The 20612-nt window shown below is 40.7% G+C and overlaps 1 protein-coding gene across 2 annotated transcripts in view; it reads left to right on the plus strand.

The window, feature by feature from the left end:
- pdia5 (protein disulfide isomerase family A, member 5) overlaps window positions 1-20612 on the plus strand; it is a 66419-nt gene that overhangs the window by 39328 nt on the left and 6479 nt on the right. For both annotated transcript variants that reach the window (XM_047600689.1, XM_047600690.1), the window contains 4 exons: window positions 7260-7330; window positions 8046-8209; window positions 9412-9542; window positions 15294-15364. In XM_047600689.1, coding sequence (XP_047456645.1) covers window positions 7260-7330; window positions 8046-8209; window positions 9412-9542; window positions 15294-15364 — 437 coding nt within the window. The remainder of the gene's footprint in view (window positions 1-7259; window positions 7331-8045; window positions 8210-9411; window positions 9543-15293; window positions 15365-20612) is intronic.

A 20612-nucleotide genomic window follows, 5' to 3' on the forward strand; every position in this document is an offset into this window, starting at 1 on the left:
TAAATGTGGCTTATACGCAATTAAAAACTTCTTTTATGTTTAATAAATACTGCACAGTGTCAAACATATTGAAACACTAACAGTATAAAGAGCCAAGAGCCCAAATTACACCTTAAAAGGCCAATAGATAGTTCACCAAGTCATACCAGTGCTTTCCCTCAGAGAACTATTTTTCCCCTTGGTTTTCAGATTCAGATCCAGACAACTTTATTAATCGCACCAGGGACGATTGGTTTGGACGGCTTGTGTACTATTACACAATACGCATACAGTAGGAACAGATAAAAGTAGAAGAGCAGGTTAACCAGTACACCATTAAGAAAAATAAATAAAGAGATAAAAGATTATACAGAATTTAATAGACGAATGGCAGAGGGAATAAAAGTTTGTTTCTACCCGAAACTTCACTCCTGATCTTGGTGGCGTCAGTATAGAGAGAACAGAGTACACTATATGACTCAAACTAAACGACACTGCAAATACTCATCATAATGAAACCTGTAAATCAGGCCCCTCTGAAGCGCTGGTGGTAGCTTTTGTATAGGTTATACACACACTACATCTTAGTAGGATCCGTCTATTGTTAGTTTTGGTGTTTTAAAAGAATTTATTAATGATAAAATGTAGATAATTACTTGTTATTCAGTAACCCTCGTTCCTCCATTAAGAGCATAGCAGCACAAAGAAAAGCGCTGCAGCTGGAAAATATGTGCAACAGCGTTTCTGTGAAATAACAACTAAGACACTAAGTCACACAAATAACATCACTGAAAAGAAAAAAAGTGGGAATGATAAAACAAAGCGACTGACTTTTTTTTCGTCTCACGCACACGAGCTCATCCCCGTCCTCGTCCTCGCGCAGAGCACTTCATTATTGCCATATGGTTTACATAAGCCTGCATGTCATTTCTGTTCACGCACCATCCTGCTGCTGCTCCACAAAATTCTGCACACATGCCAGATTTAGTCAGTGGGTTAGTTTTTCTTTTGTGCAGCTTTTTTTTTTTTGGTCAAACCCTCGGAAAAAGGAGCAAAAAACAGATTTTGCACGTTGATAAAAACGCGCCGCATGGTTGATTGATTCTGTTTAGAAAGACGTTCCTATATGACACCACCGGCATCATGCTGTCACCTTTTTTCACTTTTCTTGTGGCTACATCTCCCCCTCACCCTTTCTCCTCCCGTTTCCCTCCCCCCACCGTGCCCGTCTTGAGTCCCGCCGGTGCAAAAATAAATGAATAAATAAAAATAGCATCGTTTCCCGGTCTTTTACCATAATGATGCTTCATTATTTCCACATTTGTAGCGTACGCGCTGCAGCTTCCTACCTCCAGGTTGCCTGTAGCGCTGCACTCAGCCCAGAGGGCAAACGCACTCCCCAGCTGTCCAAGTGATTAAAACATATCCCCAACACTAACCCGCGCTACGCCCAATGTCTCGTTATTCGCAAAACATTTTGTATTATTCAATGACTTATTTAAACCACATTCTGACAGTTGGCAAGAAAATATTGGGATGTCGGTTTTCGGTAAAAATCTGCAGAACGTTAAACGGGACGTGACATAATAAATATTTCAGACCTGTCCGTTGTTATGAGTGAAACAGAAACATAAGTATTTTTAAAGACAGCCAGGGCAGGAAGGCTGCATCTGCTTGTATCAGCTGGAGTAAATATTTTACCCGACTGTAGGTATATGTAGTTTGGAGACTTTTAGGTTGTTTCCCCTATTTTATTTTTATTTTTTTCACAGACACTGTGTTGTCATTAATACGTACATTACAGGTCAGAAGTTTGGAAGCAAGATCTACATTAATTAGTGTTCTTTACATCAAAATAAAGTTTTTCTTTCCTCGTAGTGACCTCCTCTGGCTTTAACATCGTCATGACATATACGAGCCATTCGTCCCACAAGGGCTATTTGTATGCAGATGCTCAAAAGCCAAAGAGTTAAATGAATAATGCAAACTGTGATCTGTTTTTTTTTTTTACTTTTGCACTGAAGTTGTGACTCTTGCAAATCGTCTCCACCCTAAAGCTGAGCCCTTCTTCTTTTCTTTCGCTGACGTTTATTCAGTAATGTTCTGGTGACATCAGTGAGGAAAATGGTTCGTATCGATAAAAGCAAAGTGTGGTCATGCAGTAAATATCAAAATATACATAGAACTCATGCTGTTTTTTAAGAACGGCATAAAGAACAGAAACTTGAAGCTGCTTCCAAACTTACATACACATACACTGATCAGCCACAACATTATGACCGCTGACAGGAGAAGTAAATGACACTGACCATCTTGTAACAATTCAGTGTTCTGATGGAAAACTTTTAGCCCTGTATCTGTGGGATGATCCACAGAGGCCCCTCCCCTCAACCCATAGCTTCAAGATCTTCTGCCATCCACCCAAATGCCTAAAAATATAAAAACTCTCCTAAAAAGATACATATGTGACACATTATGTGAACATAAACTGAAAAAGTGAACAATGTATTAGGACCAATACATGTATTAGGTATCGTCAGACACCTTCACTTAGGACTCAAGGATGAATTTAATTTGTTGGCGAAAGATCAAAGTTCTTCTTGATCTCATAAAGACATTTTATGCGATTAGGACATTTCAGAAACACCTTGAGGGCATTTCTTAAAAGTCTGGAAACACAATATATAGATGTAAACTGCAACTTGACTAGTAGCCGAAGGCGTGAAGCCCCAAGCAGCCGATCCTTCCTTCATTAAAAACACAAAACTTTAGTAATTTTCTGACCGACAAAGGACAGGAACCTTATCAGAGTCCAGCCCAGATTACACGGTGCGTGCAGGAAGCAGCGTCGTCCTCCCTCTCCTCCTCCGTCACAGCTTCAGAGACGCTTGTGCTGCACTCGACTCACCCCGCAGAGAGCAGCCAGACACTCGCATCGGGGCCAGTCAGCTGAAACGAGTGGCATCAGACATTTTCCCCCTCGCGCAAATATCTCTCGACACATCTCGCGCACATTTCACACCGTGACACGCTGTTTATTTTTTTATTTTTTTTGCACACAATTAAACTTCACATCTCCTTCTCTCACATGCACACACACACACACACACACACCGATGCTCCGCCTTGCTGCTTCGGTGCAGTTTCTTAATGGCTCTGCTGTCAGAGTGAGATTAATGGTCTCCCAGCCTCCAGCATCAGCTCGCGTTTCTGTCCACCTCTCAGCGCGCCCATTCTCACCATTCTCACCGGGGCGAAGGGGGGGGGTTGTTTGCGTGCAGCTCCTCGGGACGAGCCCCGATGACGTCCCGAGTGCATAATGTTGTATCAGCAGATTGAGCTTTTAAACGATGACGCTCGAAATGTTTGGCTGCGCCTCCTGCAGGACGTCGTTAGGCCGCCGCCGTAAAGGCTCCGTTTACTGCTCGGAGATGACCTCACGGCACCCCGACATCGAGTATTTGCTGTAAAGCGGAGGCGGCTCACCTTTTCCTTTTTTATTACAGCCAAAGTGGTCTGTTTTCTCTTGTGTCTGACACACACACACGCAGTCTGAATCAGCAATATTTCAGCATTTTCCTCGTCTACGCGCCATCGTCCGCCGCTTGTTCTGAATGCAGAGCAGGGGCTGACGCAAAGCACAGGACGGACGTTCGCTTTTCTCTCTTACTCATCACTTTGAAGGGTCAGTCAAAGTCCCTTTAGTCGCTCTGTGTCTCTGGTAAGCCTCAACACAATCTGCATGATCACACAGTACGGTGACTCAGTTGAAAGAGAGGCAGCTTTTCTCCCCCACAAGGCACATCGCACTTGATTTATAGCCTGTGCCAGCTCCGCATTGTATATTGAAGAAAGGAATTCCTGAACTGTTATGACAAGGGCAATTTACCCGGGTCTGGAAAAGTACCAAGTTTGTTTCATGCGCCTGTGCACAACAGCACCGTGAGCACTCGCGCGCACACACACACGCACACACACACCGCTCATCCCTGATCAAACGGCATATTTATTACAAACGGAAGACAAAAACTCTCTCATGCTGCGTGAGACTTTGAGGTACTCTGTTACGTATTTGAAGGTCTTCTTAAATTCGAGATTAACATTTTCGCCGGCCGCTCAACACTCGTGCAGTATTAAACACACCTCCTACACAAACACAAACACACATTTGTTGAGAAGCGTTGTTGTAAACACACACGTTGATTAATTCATACGCTGCTTCTTAATTAAAGAGGCTGGTTGAATAGAGATGTTTAATGTGTGGCTGAGTCTTTGTGCTGCAAGTTGAGAAGTCTCAGCAATTAAACCGTTTGATTCATTTAAAAGTCGACTACTCTGTCATTTACAGTTTGCAGCCATTTGCCAGTTCTTTAGGTACACGTTTGGGACACTAACGAATGCTTTGTAATGAAACAGTCCTGCACTAAACAGTCATGAAGGTCACAGTATTCAGTTTCTAATAACAGACAGAGCTGTTAATTCAGCTGTGTTTTATTTTGGAGGCTGTGGTTTATAGCACCATTAAACTGTGTTGTGTCACGCTGACATATAATCCTTTTATTTTGACAGCCCCATTTTAGCCAGGGTGCTAGGCTAAATGACAGAAACACTTTAGAGTTTAAATTAATAAAGTTTAACAGCATCGAACACGTCATCCTCGAACTTTTTTTTTTTTTTTCCAGCATGAACAGAACATTATTACAGGGTTGCAGTCGCTATTGTTGTAAAATTGTGGCTCGATTCTGCAAAAGATAATATTACTTAATGACACAATTACACCGATCGGGCATAATATTATGACCAATGTTCTGAAGCTGGGAAGCTTTTGGACCATGTTACCTTGGATGCAGCCTGACACAGACACACACACAAAACCACTTCACAACATCAAGGTGATGATCTGGTGTTGATCTATAGGTTCGCCCCAGTAACAACCTACATAATATTAGGAAGGTGGTCACAATGTTACGCCTGATTCTTGTGTAAAATAGTGGGAAATATTTGGTCGATATCCATCTCAGCAACACTTGAGTCGTAGGAGTCTGCAGAAGAAGAACGAGTTGCTCCCGTCTTATCAGTTTAACAGCAGAGGTTTAGAGATATTAACCGTCATCATTAGAAATAATAATCACAGTTACAGATGAGTTCAGTAAAGATGCGGTTCACCAGTTTATCTTATCTGTGCTTGTTCTGACTTCTATCGAGCACTGATAAATTATATTAACCTCTGGCTTTCTGTGAGCTCACAGTGAAATAAGATCTTCTGTTTTCTGCCTCCATCTGTCGGTTTGTTGGCTCTCGACCTCTTTATAAACCAGATTATATGTATTTGAAACCAAGCCAACATATAAAACTATTATAAAAATATCATTTAAAAATAGAATCCTTTATTATAAATACGAATATGATATAGAGAAGTTTTTTTCCTTTGAGTCCCCTCTACTTGTATCTGATCCTTCCTGAGTATCATGCAATTCCATCTATACGTGAAACATGTTCAGAGCTTAAAGTAAAAAAAGAAAATCCTGAGCCTGAATTTGTCAAGCTAATTAAATAATTAATTAATTGAGGAATTATTGGTCGATTAGCAATTTAAGTTTCCGTTTACACAAAAACAACTGTAGATCATTTTCTAACTCTATTATTTTTAAGTCCTTTGTTTGCACTTAGGACACATTCTCCTGTCTTCATAGATTTACTCTCCATCTTTCCAACAAATGACTTCGATGAAAAAAAAAAGCCGACTTAGATGATGCCTTCATGAAACTCTGCATTCAACTCCGAATTTTCTGATTTTCAGCATTAACAGGTTAACTCGGAGCAGAAAGTTGAACATTAAAATACGTACAGTAGCTGTTTTTTAGTTTTTTTTTTTGAGTTGAGCTCATTTTCCCCCCAAGTTTTCTTGAATGCAGCGTCAGCTGCAGCTGGATCTCAACCAAGCTTTCCCCCAGCCTGCTTCTGATTGGCTAGTGTTAGTTTGGAGGGAAAGCTGCGTTACTTTCATTCCATCGATAGATGAACTCAGATTACTGGTTGACTGCATCAACACGCTGGAGATCCACCAATACTTTAATACTTTCAGCCCTGTGTATTGTACATGTAGGAAGACACACACAATACTGGTTAAAAACTGGTGAAACAGGTGAAAACTGATGGTGAGCTCAGATCAGACAAGTTTTGCTGCACCCCCTGTGATCTCTGCACCATTAGTAGTTGACTTACACTATATCCCCCAGTTCCACACCTCTACCAGTTATTTCCCTTCTGTTTGTCTCCCTGGGTTTGTGCGTACCACGCTTACTCAGGCACAAACACACACAGATGCCCGTGGGGTGGGACATGTAGTAAGTAATCAGACGTGACTTAACCGTCCTTGTAAACAGAGCAGACTCTTGTCTCATTTACAGTTTTCAGCCTCAGCATGGCAGCGGTAAACTCTCTGACGAACCCCGTTGAAGCAGCAAGACACCAGAGAATTACAGCTGTTGACATACTGATTCAACGAGACAGCTCCGAGGACGTAACGCTGTGCAAAGATTGCAACATAAAGTCTCCTAGTGGAAGTCATTTCCTCAGGAATACACTGTACCATTATTATTTTATCTTTTATTTTTTTAAGGAGATAAACGTCTGCAAGGTGATGTCTTAATCAGGAAATGCTGATGTTGGCTCTTCACGTTCCACGGAGCTGATTCATTAGATGAATTGAAGTTTTAGTGCATATAGTAAATATTTTATAGAGGGACATTTGTCATGTTTTGCCATTTTGTTGTATCTTCATTTTTAGTTTCTGTATACTGTGATAAATGAACTGCTTCAGTCAATGTGTATTTTTCAGAATTGATATAATCAAAAATGTTCATTTTTGAGTTGAGCTGAGAACTACGGAAGCCCTAAGTGGCCATACATTCCTACATATTGTTTCCTCCATTTTCTTGTGATAATGAGTAAATCATCTCATTATTTTAGGAAAACAAACTTGCCTCACCTTACATTCGACCACTATCACTACATTAGTCTGTTATTTTACTGCATTATAGTGTTAATTGCATCCATCAGTCAGCATGACGGAACTCTTGAATTAAATACATTGAGATCTCGAGAAAACAGAGGAATTTAACTCGTTATCACATAAAAATGGAGAAAAACTATATGTGATCACTTGGCCGCTTAGGGCTTCCGTAGTGAACCAGGCTGATATTTTTTAAAATGTTTGTGTCCTGTGTCTGAGACATTCATCATTTGTTTGACTCTCGTGTGTCACTTAAACTCTTCAGGGTGCGGCCACTGCAAGAAGATGAAGCCAGAGTATGATGAAGCTGCAGAAATACTCAACAAGGGCGCCGATGTGAGTGTCACGACCTTTGCTTGTGTTTACATGTGTGTTACAGTGTACCCACAGGCCTGTGCGTTTCGTACGTCACGCACTAATGAACGCGGCCTCGTTAGCAGATTATAATAACCCTTCCTCCTCCTCCTCCTCCTCCTCCTCCTCCTCCCTCCTGGCCTGAAGGCCGTTGGCCGTCGTAGCTGAAAACGCTTTGTCGGTTTGTCCAACAGCAGCAGCGCGGCTCTGGATGTGTTTCTGATTAGTCCGGTGCGTTCCTCACCTCACCTCTCCACCATTCGGTCCTCTGCGGTAATCTAACACTCCTCAGCCAGGGGCAGGGCCTCTAAAGCTCCAGCCGGAATTACTGTAGCAATTATCTCATCCGCGATCGTCCCCCCGGCCCGACACTTGGACCTTGTCCTCGTGGCTTCCTGCCCGGCGCTGGAGGTCAATGGGAAAAGCCTGGCCATTATCTAATGTGGATGGACGGGAGCCACTCTCACCATGAGCTCTTAAGACCCAGCATAATATTTATCTTTCTTCTCCTCGCTTCTCTGCGGGTGTTACTAATGCCGAGCTTTTTATACACACATGAGAGGTGCGCTTGTTTCTATAGTCTGAGGACGGTGTCAGCGTGAAGCACTTTCCGTAGTTTAACTGTAGATATCGCTGCATAGTTATTATTTGACCCAAGCCTCGCCTGACTTAAACTTCTGCTGTTACTTGTCTGCAGAGTCCGGGCGTGTTGGCAGCGGTGGATGCCACGGTGCACAAAGCCGTGGGGGATCGCTTCAAGATCTCTGGTTTCCCGACCGTTAAGTATTTTGAGAAAGGTGAGGAGAAGTACACGCTGCCACATCTCCGAAGCAAAGACAAGATCATCGAGTTCATGCACAAGTGAGTCTCTCTCTTTCTCTCTCACACACACATTTACAACAGGCAGCTCCATGACTTCTTTAAGTCTGTCCAAGAAACTGAGCCCGAGCAAACTTTACACAAGCTTAAATCCTGACATTTTAGCCTCAACTGTTAAAGCTGCACAAAGCTCAGTGAAACGAAAGAATGAGAAGATGCATTCCATTAAACCAAGACTTCCATTAAATCACCAGCAGTCACATGTTGCTCTTAAAAAAAATAATCATAACAACTGTGGGACTTTTGAGTTTACTGTAATTGATCACATTTTGACTGTTTTCAGGCCTGCAACCAACATATAACCAGTCACCACATGGCATTTTTACAGAGATTCTTTTAAATATTATATATACAGTTGAGTAAATTGAAATTGAAAGTTATTTATAAATATATTGTAGTAACACTGTTGACATGTGATGAATCCACACTTAATATTAAATAACTAATAAAGAGGAGGGAGAACAAACCTTGGAGCAGGTCATGTGATTTGGATTATCCCATGATTATCCCAACTTAACAAAAAGAACACAATCAAAACAAAGCTCATTTTATTATTGTTTAGCTAATTAGAAGATGGTTGTTAAATTGTGACGACATTTTAGTGATATGTAGTAATTTTTTATTAATAACTGATTGTTTCCTTAATAAATAATTATGCGTTTTGTAGAGACATGATCATGATGAACATTAAAAATATTTTTTTTTTACTTTTAATAAAAATATATAAAAGATATATCCCATGGACTTCAAAAGTACCTCAATTATATATTGACCCTGAAATATTTTTCCTTCCCTCTATAGATGTATTAACTTAGGCCACGCCCCCATTTGGCTGAAAACAAACCCCCAGTCAGTGTTTATTTTGCGTTGCTAGCATTTAATATATGACATATGTTATCATTCCCTCATGTTAAATTAATAAATGTTAAAAAAACTCGTTACAGTAACGTAACTCTAGCTCAGTCGTTAGCTAACGTTTGCACCATAATTTGAAGTGATTAAGTGTTTGCCGCACACGTACACGTATCACCTATCAGGCTCCCACGACTTTCCATCTTTGTCCACCCGTTTTATAGTCTGAAGTCATACATTTATTCAGTTTTATCCCTCTCTCTGGAGGGGAGCAGAGAAAATCTCAGAGTTTTATCTTTTAAGTTTATCTCTCCTCTGTTTCATGTCTGCAGTCCCCAGGCTCCGCCCCCACCTGAGCAGTCTTGGGAGGACAAGCCCTCCAGCGTCAGCCATCTTGGATCGGAAGATTTCCGAGAGGCGCTGAAGAAGAAGAGGCACGGTCTGGTCATGTTCTACGCTCCATGTAAGAGTCGTTTAGTAACTCACGTCAGCTCTGCTGGAACACGTGTTAACAAAGCGTCTGTGAAATATCTGGAGTAACTGCACTTGAATTTCATGTGTTTTTGTTGTTGGAACCACGTACGTTCACAGCTCTGCTCCTCTGGACTTGGTGTGATCACATCCTGCGTTTAAACCAGGGTGGATACGTAACTGTGAGCTTTTCGCCAAGCTCCTTCGTTGCACGGTATATAAACCCCACCTAAGCCTCAGGGAGAGCCAGTAATGATTCAGATCCCCGAGAATAGATTTGAGGAAGTTAAAAGAAGAAGAAAAAAAGATTTCACTCTTCCACCTCATATTTCAGATGACGCTATAGTTAAGAATGGAGGAATAGCAAAATATACCAAGCGTGTCCTGGAAAGAATAAGCTTTTTGACATAAAGTGTATGAATAAACATATATTCCAAAATCTGAATTCCTCTGCACATCTGGGTGCATTTAAATAAGCATCCAATGAGGAGTAAGGTGGGGTCTAAAAGAGAATTTGTGTGGAAATGGTACAGATCCAGTGTTTTGAAGTCTGAGGTTACATTCTCAAAAAAACGAAAAACAAAAGCACGGACAGAATACAGTTTGCCAAACTCCCTTAATTATCTGTACTCACGTAAACACACACACACACACACGCACCTCTGTCCCTGTTTTTTGCCCTTTGTTTCTGATGAGAGCTTCAAAGCCAGACGGGGCGCTGCAGTCAGGTTGCTTCCTGTGTCGGGTCCTTTGTTGATTCCTTCTACAAAGAGATGCTCCAGATGCACATCGGGCAGCGTCAACCTGCTGCCCTCCCACCTTGCCCGCTCCATCTGCACCCTGCCCGCCCCATCTGCACCCTGCCCACTGGTGTCTTATTAGAGAGCGAGCTTGTGCTAATAGAGCATTTGATGAGAGACAGATGGTTTGTAAGAGATGAAGGCTAGAAACGCTTTAGACGGAACAATCAGTGTTTTTTTTATTTATTTTTTTTTAATAAGGGCCATTAACTTTTAGCCTCTAATCTGCATAATTGAACTTAAACTAAAGTTAAACTCTAACATCCTACAGTCTTTCTTGGCGCCAGGCGATACTAATCTGATAAAAAACACTTATGAATGCTTGCACTGATCTGTCATAACATCATGTCCACTTTCCTAATATTGTGTAGGTCTGTGGTAAATCTCTAAATAACATCCACATGAAAGATTGTCAGGTCCAAACATTTCCCAGCAGAACACTGAAATGTCACAAGATGGTCGATGTTATTCACTTCTCCAGTCAGTTACGTTTACATGCACGTGAAAAAACACTAATTACTGTCTTAATCCGACTTTAACTGGATAACTTAAGTGCATGTAAACACGTTACTCGGACTAAAATCAGAGTTTTTCTTGTCCGACGAAGACACACAGATAATGCGATTGGAAAACGATTTTCCCCGGCATGCATACACCTTAATCTGACTTTAACTGGACAACGCGTGTGCACGCGCATGCTCCACAACCACTGCGCTGCCGTATGAAACAAAAACATGCAAGAAAACCGGTTACAGGAGAAGAAGGTAAACAGAGCTGGTAGAAGAACCACCTGAGGCATAGCGCCATCTTATCTGCACCATAAGAAGTGCACACATTACGTTAGAGATTTTAAAAAAGCTGAAGTATTGTCCATGTTGTTGTTTGAAATGCCAGTCTGCTGCATGAAAACTCCAGTTGTTATTATATGACCCTAATAGGTCCACGGAAAGGGGGTCGTATTAACCCACTTTTTTTGGAGGACATGTTCCTATCAGTTCGATTTTTTCCATTGCATGTAAACTGGGACAAGGGCCACATTCAGAATTCGAATTTCGAGCTTAGCTCGATTAAGCTTTGCATGTAAATGCACTGAGTGGTCATAACGTTGTGGCAGATCGATTTAAACTAAAGCATTACATAATTTGCTAAATCCCTATTAATTGGTCAGGTCCAAACAAAACACCTTGGTGCATGTACCGTTAAACTATAAACTCTTTTCTTCTATAGTTTGCACATTTCAATGAGCAATGGACAGACTCAGGAATCAAGGCTGTTACCGTACATCTACCTGGCAGTTACTTTGTATTCATCTGTCTGCTCCTCGCTCTAATTCCCTCTCTGTCTGTAGGGGTAATTATGAGGAAGATGAGTGAAAATGTGCAGGTGGAGAAGGGAAATGAGAATGGAAGGACTCATTATGAGCAGCAGACCTTCCTTTTTTACCATTTTCTACATGGTTTAAACCATCGGAGCTACAGAATGTGAAATATTCCTGTACTTAGCCTATGTGATGTGAAGCCATGTCTTTTATTTATTTTATTTTTTTACTTTCCAGTCTTAGGCAACCTCTAAGTAGTGACCTCTTTGGTCAGCTTGCTCTTATCATCTTCCAGTAAAATGTGGCACACTGCTGTGTTTTTGATACTTCAGGATTGCAGCTGAACATTCAACGGTTTCAAGCCATTTAATGTCAAATTCTAAAACGATACTTCAGGAGGAAATGGTTTTCAGAGGTGTACTGAATGCTCTCTTAGGGAGGCAGCTCTGAAAAGTAAATATGAGGTTGCACTTTTCGTCTGTGAAGACGGTTTATTTTAGGGTTATTGTGTTCATGTGTGTGAATGCCTCATGGTCAAAGTCTCGGTCGTATAGCTAATGTCAACATTTTAGCTGGATATGTTTTGTTTTGTACGTATTGATGATACTTTAGAATATATAATGCTGATTGTTTTCTGTTCAACGATCTGCACACTGTAGGGGTTCCCAATACATCAAATACGATGGGCCGGTACGTCGCATTGAAAAAATATTTTAGTTGTTAGACTATCATCTGCAGCAGCTCCAGAACAGACGTCAAAACAACATGCCCTCAGTTCAGCAGCACACTTCCACAGCCATGCACAACATCAACAGCAAAAACTCAACACTACTATCTTTCTTACAGAGGCCACGCTATTTTTCCAAAGTTGCAACAATTTTTCTTAAAATAAAAATAAAAAACAAAGATGGATGGAGATTTTAACACTGTAGCAACTATTTATGTACAATACTGTCTAAATATTTTAGGCAGGTGTGGAAAAAATGCTGTAAACTAAGAATCCTTTCAATAATGGAGGTGTTAATAGTTAATTTTCATCGATTAATAAAATGCAGTGAATGAACGGAAGAGAAATCTAAATCAAATGGAAATCTGGTGTGACCACCCTTTGCCTTCCAGACAGCATCAGTTCTTCTACTTGAACACAGTTCTTGAAGGAACTCGGCTGGTAGGTTGTTCCAAACATTCTTGGGGAACTAACCACAGATCTTCTGTGGATGTAGGCTTCCTCAAATCCTTCTGTCTCTTCATATAACCCCAGACACACTCCATGATGTTGAGATCAGATCTTCTGTGGGCGCCATGCCATCACTTCCAGGACTTCTTGTTCTTCTTTCCTCTGAAGATAGTTCTTAATGACCTTGTCTGTATGTTTGAGTTCTTTGTCCTGCTGCAGAATAAATTTGGGGCCGTCATATTCCTCCTTGATGGATAAATATCTTCCTGTATTTCTCAGCATTTAGGACGCCAATAATCTTGACCAAATCTCAAGCTGCTTTGCAGAAATGCAGCTTCAAACTTGCCAGGAGCCTCCACCATGCTTCACTGTTGCTCGTAGACATTTATTATTGTAGCTCTCTCCAGTCCTTCAGTGAACAAACTGCCTTACTGTTACAGACTCATCAGTCCAGATCGCCTGGTGCCATTTTCTGTCCCCAGTTCCTTTGCTTTCTTGCATAGTTGAGTCTCTTGGCCTTGTTTCCATGTCAGAGGGATGGATTTTTGGCTGCAGCTCTTCCATGAAGACCACTTCTAGCCAGACTTGTTCAGACAGTAGATGGGTGAACCTGGGTCCCGCTGGTTTCTGCCAGTTCTGAGTGGGTGACACTGCTGGACGTCGTCTGATTTCAAAGTGAAATACGCTTGATGTGTTTAATCTATTAAAACACATCAAGCGTACTGAGTTTCCTTGGCCAAACACTGTGTCTACAATCCTACAAAATCCCTGACTTTGTGCAGGTGTACCTATAAGGATTGAGGCTGGTTTGAAGGCAAAGAATAATAACAACAAATATATCGATTTGACTTTTTCGTTTGTTCTCTCACTTTGCATTTCCATGGGCACCACGACATAATGGCTTAAGCCCTTTTTTTTCTATAGCATCTACACTTTATGTTCATTTAATTTGCGGATGCAAATGTGATGACATTAACAAGAGAAAGCGCTAACGACAACACGGCAGGTAATGTAAATAGCAAATCATTACATGACTTGAGTGCTTACACACACAGAGATCCACCACCAGTATCCCACCTCCACACATCAACATTCACGACTCTGCTGCTGCTGGTTGGCTGGAAAAGTGTCCCATGGACTCACTTAGTGTTTATTACCATTTACAAAACCGTGCAGTGAACAAACACAGGAAGAGGCAGCTAGGGCACTGTGGGTATTGACTGAATTTTAATGTTGTAGCATACAGAAATATTGTAAACTGTATGTGAACTTTGCAGTAGTTTGGTTAAATCTCTTTTAACATGATGATGGCTGAATGCAGGAAGTTACCTCCGTACAGGAATTATCTTCCCGGTTTGGTGGGAAATTATCCTCATCCATCACCTTTGGGATGAGCCTGAAAACCAATCCAGGCCTTATCTCCCAACGTCACTGTTCCACTTCAATAAAGCTCTTGTAATTGAATTGGAACAAATCCCTGTAGCCAGTAAAAACCAGAAGAGTTGAGGCTTGGTAGCAGCGGACTGAGATGTTCAAAAGTTTGGGTATATACACAGATTTTGGACATGTGTATAAAAAATCTGAAGGTTTATCTAGAAATAATGGTATCCACGAACTACCTCTATACCATACAGACCATAATAAGCCCACGATATCTCAAACTGGTGAATGCGTTGGAAAGTGGCGACAGATGTCTTCTGACAAAAAAAGTTCTACTTCAAAAAAAAAAAAAATAAAAGCACACATTCTTTCTTAATAATAATGTTAATTAACAACTCTTTGTTTGGGGCTGATTAGTTTCTTATTAAACCCTAACGTTGCACATGAAAGCTTGTATTCAGCCGCCTGCTGTCAAGCTCCTTTTTTTTTCTTCTTGGGAAATCTGTTTGTCACCACAAGAGGTGTTATTTCCTTTAGCACCTCTCTTGTTTCCAGCAGTTTGATTGCAATGAGCAGGAGAGAGGAGCCCGGTACTTGACTTTAGTTAGGAAAGAACAAAACAAATGGGGAGTATCTGCACTGAATGTCGAATTTCTTCAGAAATAGACAGAATGAATAACACCAATTATGCTGTTTGATTGCAAGCGAAGGTAATAAAAAATTACCTTCTCTTATTAGCGCGATGAATGAAACATTTTTCTTCCATCTCAGATTTGGACCATAAACCTGGGTCAGCTGGGTGAACAGGTGAAGAAGGGAGTGTGTTGTTGTGATTTATATATATTTGATATACTGTGTGTGGATGATTGAACCAGGAAGGTTGTGTTTCATCATATCCAATAAAGAGATATACAGTCTCATAAAATCAGGTGACCTTGTAAAACTCATTTCACTGTTGTTAACTGAAGGATGTGCACATAATCTGTTCATGTTCTGTTCCATAGCATGAAGATGAGATGTTGTGGAGTAAAATGTGAAACATCCCATATGTGTTTTCTCCTCTTCCAGGGTGTCCGCACTGTAAAAATGCCGTCCCCCACTTCACCACAGCAGCAGATCTCTTCAAAGAGGACCGCAAGGTTAGTGCTGCGTTGTCTTACGATGCTTGTAAAGTTGTGTATCCAGAACTGTTGTAACAGTTGACGTTCTGATGGCGTTGTGGGTTTAATGAATGGATGATGGCGCAACATTTACCTCAGGCATATTTATATATGGCATTTATTTAATATAATAAAAAATATGTATATATATATATATATATATATATATATATATATATATATATATATATATATATATAAAAACATCAAAAAACTTGGACCTTAGCAAAATATCTGCATGTGTGAGGTGCTTAATATCACAAGAGGGCGCCGTTCATGTTTTTTTTTTCTTCTGAACATTGTAAACACAACCCCATTGGAGGGCAGCAACATGTGCAGTTGCATGCACCTGTTAACCAATATCATTACATCTGTCCAGCTCAAGCTGATGTGCATGTAACTATACTAGCTTTCCATCATCACCTAGAGAGGCTCAATCTGGATTTTATCTCTTTGTGCACTGGCCAGGCTGGATTGTATTTAGTCAAAGGCAGGAAGAATGGACAGAATTGTTAACCTGTGTTATACTTTCCATCAAGCTCCATCTTTCACGCTGTGTGTGTTTTTGTGCACGGAGGCCAGCTACAACCCCAACTAGAGACATTGTGTTTTCCTCTTGTCCGCCCAATTCTTGTTAATCTGATATCTCAGACGCGCCTGGAAGGAATTTTTTAGAATTTGGCAAAAATGTTCTTTTGGGCTTAAGAATGAACTGATTAGCGTCTGGTGGTCAGTGGTGGTCAAGGTCAGTGTGGCTTTGGTCTGTTAGTGGAATGGTGAACTTGATATCTCGGAAACACCCCGAGGAAATATCCACTAATTTGGTAAAAAAAAAAAAATAACACTTTTATTAAATTCCTTAAAAATAGGATACTTAATAACAGTTGTGACTCATCGGTGAGTGGACATGGGCCTTCTGAGGGTGTCCTGTGGTGTCTGGAAACAGAATGTTGTTCGTGGAAGCCTTTGGGTCCTATGGGTTGAGGGGTGGATTTTTAGTTCTACATAAACTGCATTCAGCTGGGGATGGCTGCTACCATCAAGCAGTGTCATTGCTATGGGGTGGGGGTGTCTGGTCTGGTCTGGTCTGGTCTGATCTGATCTAGGTGGGTGGTACTTGTCTAAGTAACACTCATACAAATAGTTTCACAGTAGTGCAGTGAACTGTCACTAGATGGTCAATGGTCGGGAGAAGTAAATATCTCCTGTAGATGGTCATAATGTTGTGGCTGATGGAGTAGGGAATATTGAGGTGTTATCTGGACAAACGTGGAAGTTAACTTTACTTGCCGCCTGCAGCGTGATGCTAATTGATGTATTCTTTGGGATAGCAGGTGTTTGGTTTTAGTTTGGTTATGTCGTGTATTTCACGACACATAACAAGAACTAAGGCTGCATCTACACAAACACAACTTCTCTGCATTTTAGGAGAAACATTTTAGAATCATATCTGCCTCAGTTTTATAAGAGACTGCCAGGCAGAGACTTATAAAATTCTCTAATATATACATAAAATATAGAGGTTATTGCATCTTGATAACAGTAATGTCGGCAGCTTACTCAAATGTCATGATATTTCATCTCCGTGATTTCACCCTTTGTATTCCGCACACATTCTTTCTTTTTTTTTTCGCCAGACAGTTAAAAACTTTGCTTCGTGAAATATGAAATCGAGATTAGCGCAGTTTCCTTCAGAGTGATTTTACTAAAACATTTCATTTTAAGTGTCAGTCATAAGTTTGACCACTTACCCAAAGCCAGCGCAGTCTTCTTAAATCTTCTGCACGTTGGGGGCTTTGGGGTTATTAGAGATTCATGCAGTCACAACGGGACACACTCGCCCTCCATCATCTCCACTCCCCTCTCATTCCTTTTCCCTGCGAGACTCGTGTCCGGACGCCCTCCCGCTCTTGCTCTTCCAGAGTTAATACCCTATGACTGCAGGGCTTACTTCCAAGCCTCCTTAACTGTGTGACTCACTTGCTCTCCCTCTCACACACACAAATTCTGGGTACATGTCTGGCAACACTTGCAGCTACAGTTTATCATGTAAAAGTAAAAAAAAAAAAAAAAAAAATGGCGCCGTATGATTGTAAAGTCTGATCAAGATGTTTAACATTAAATACTTATTCTTCCAGCGGAGCTCTCACTCAACCTCGCTGCTCTCTCATTTCTTTGGAATTTTACAAAATCATTGTCAGATGGTCTGAAACTGTGATGTGTCCTCCACAACAACTATTCATCCATTTTTCTGAGGCAATCCCCTGTAACAGTTCTCGATAACTGTAAACCTCAACACATGGAAATATTCTGAACGTCAGCTTCGACTGAAGGAACGTTAGGACTGAAGGATCGTTCAAGCAAAATGAAAAAGTATCCAACTAAAAAACAGATACATTATCATTTGATTACAGGTAACGGAACAGTTGATTTTCATAGATTAAGACACTTGTCTTTCAAACATATATAAGACAATAAAGCATGTGTAGATATGATTTGATTGACTGATTTATTTATTAAGTGTCATGCACATTATTGTGCCAAGACACTATACAATATACATATTACCCAGAGGTCTTCAACGTTTTTGAGGCCAAGGACCCCCAGACTGATGGAGACATTAAGTAGGGTCCCCCCTACCTACTATATGTGTTCTATATTAAATCCGGCCTAGTGCAAATTATAAATATACTTATTAGAATTATTATTATTATTATCATCATTCTGCATTCAATATTAAGCTAATCAAATAATGCAGAGGTTCAAATATATATATATATATATATATATATATATAAAACATGTGCAACAGTAGGGTGGCTAACTGCCGTAAACCTATACATACCTGACATAAACAGCACTGTGGGTCTGGGAACAGGGTCAGAACAGGATCTCGGCCAGAACACATGAGGCTCAGATGACAGGTCTTGGCTAGTGAAGTGCTGAAAGAAAGGTAAGGTTTTCTGCCTCCCTAAAATACATAAAAATGCATAAAAAATATCTAATCAACCAAAGACAATTCAAAGATGGCAAGCAAAAAAAAAAGAAAAAAATCATACAACATCAAAAAGACATGCAGACATACACAGAAATCCTCCAGAATATACAAAAACATAATAGAAAATTGTATATTTATGTGGGACACAGTGTTTTCTGCTTTTATGATAAATCTAGTTAAAACATAAGTCTCAGACATCCGAAATGAATCATGATTCTTCCTTTGAACTTTTAAAACAAGGACGTCCTCAGTTCGTTGTGTAACAGTGAAGTTCATCCTCAGCAGCACTCATACGCTGCTTTATGAAACACTCATATCCTCCCACTTCAGTCTCCAGGGGCAACGTACCAGATCTTAGTCGTGCACCCAAGGACCTCTGACCTCTCACTAAGTTTATGGTTCTGTATAATAATAATCTTTTTAATTTGAACATAGCTTCTAAGTTTCCTCCTGATCTCCTCCTTCTATTGTTTCTTGTCTTACACTGCAGATTGTTACTAAAAAATGTATATAATATAAATCAGAAGAAGAAAATACTGCAGAGACATCTCTTTACCGTGGGAAGTGATGAGCTTGGTCCTGTTTAAAGATGGTAACATGTCAGTTCCTGAGCTGAACCATTTCACATGTTTCCTTTTCAAGACGGGATTCAACATCCTGTGTCCCCATCTACAACACTCTTTACACTGAACAGATATAATAATAATGATAATAAATGGCTGGTTAAATCACTATGTATCATCAGATGAGGTAACATGATAGTGACTGAGCCTATGAGCCACTGATAAAAGTATTGTATTATTTATTGTCACGTCTGGAGAGACATTTCTGGAAAAAAACGTTATCAGACAATAGCCGAAATTGTGTTGTGTGTTAAGCACCTCCTGGTATTGTTCATCAAAAACTCCATCTACAAAACAAGACAATGATCGTTTCATTTCGACAGCGGTTGATTTTGAAATGTAGACCCGTTGTGTTGGAAAGCTCACCTTAAATGACTTCTGCTGTGATCTGACGCTCTATAGAAAATAAAATTATATAGAATTAATTTGACCTTATTGATGAAAAAAGACAAAGTATTGTCTGAATTCTGCATTAAAACCCTTTGTCGTCTTCCTGCCTCCAGAACACCGTGACATTTAGCTTAACTATCATTAGTGTGACTATTATAATTTGTTGATAACAGCAGTAACTACAAGTGACAACAAATAAAAGAGGAATGAAATATTCAAGACCACCTATTATAATATTCACTTTGTGGAGTGTTTGAACCGTCAGAAGAGTTTTTTTTTTTTTTTTTTTTTTTTAAGAGACTGCTGCACCTTCAAGCAGTTTTTCGTTGCTGCGCCGCTCAGCTGTGGGGTTCGGCTCAGGATCCTTATGATGAAACTTCCTCAAATCTGTGTAACCCGGGGGGAACCCACGTATCTGTGAAAGTGATTTAAGTGCACACATCTGAGATCTCCATCCCGCCTGTCGTCCCTGCGGCGGGGCCACCGAACAGTTCTGTTTGAACGGGAGTAAATCTGCAAAGTGGGCATGTGTTTACTTGGCAGCGCTCTCTGTTTATAAAGCCGAGCCCCAGTGTATTGCACCAAGACGCCGTTGATCACAGTCTATTAGCTGCCCTTGCCTCATTTACCAAAGACAAACAGGAGCTTAGCTGCGGCTTTGAAGACACAAACAATTAAAACTCAATGGTGGCACTGACTGGAGAGCTGTCACTGTACTAAGAACACAGCTTCATCTGAGATTTACTGGAAAAAAAAAAAAAATCCTCTTGGCTCTGACCTGTTGATCAGATGGATTTTGACCGAGCTTGACCATAGCACTCTGGAATTTTTCCAAATCAACGCCATTTATCATCGATCACGAATTGATTGGGAGTCCTCTCATCCACTGTATTTTGTGCATACAGCAGTTAGAGTGAGTGCACTTAAATACCTCCATTAAAAGCAGACTTACAGCTTCCTAGAACCTGTCACTTCTTGGAAAGCAATCAATGATTAAAGGTTCCCTGCGGAGCTTTTGACCTCCCGTTACGCTGTGGAGCTGTTTTTTCCTGTTCACGGGTTTGAAGAGGAACACGTGCGTGTGGTGATGCAATACGAGGGTCGACGTTGTCACTCTGCTCCACCACTGACTGGAGGTGGTAACATGCTCGAAACGTGCTGCATCGCTCCAAGGACAGGGAGCAGATTGACTTCCTTGCTTTCTGTGCATTATATT

The sequence above is a fragment of the Mugil cephalus genome, chromosome 12 (genome assembly GCF_022458985.1).
Source record: "Mugil cephalus isolate CIBA_MC_2020 chromosome 12, CIBA_Mcephalus_1.1, whole genome shotgun sequence".
In the NCBI taxonomy this organism is placed as follows: Eukaryota; Metazoa; Chordata; class Actinopteri; order Mugiliformes; family Mugilidae; genus Mugil; species Mugil cephalus.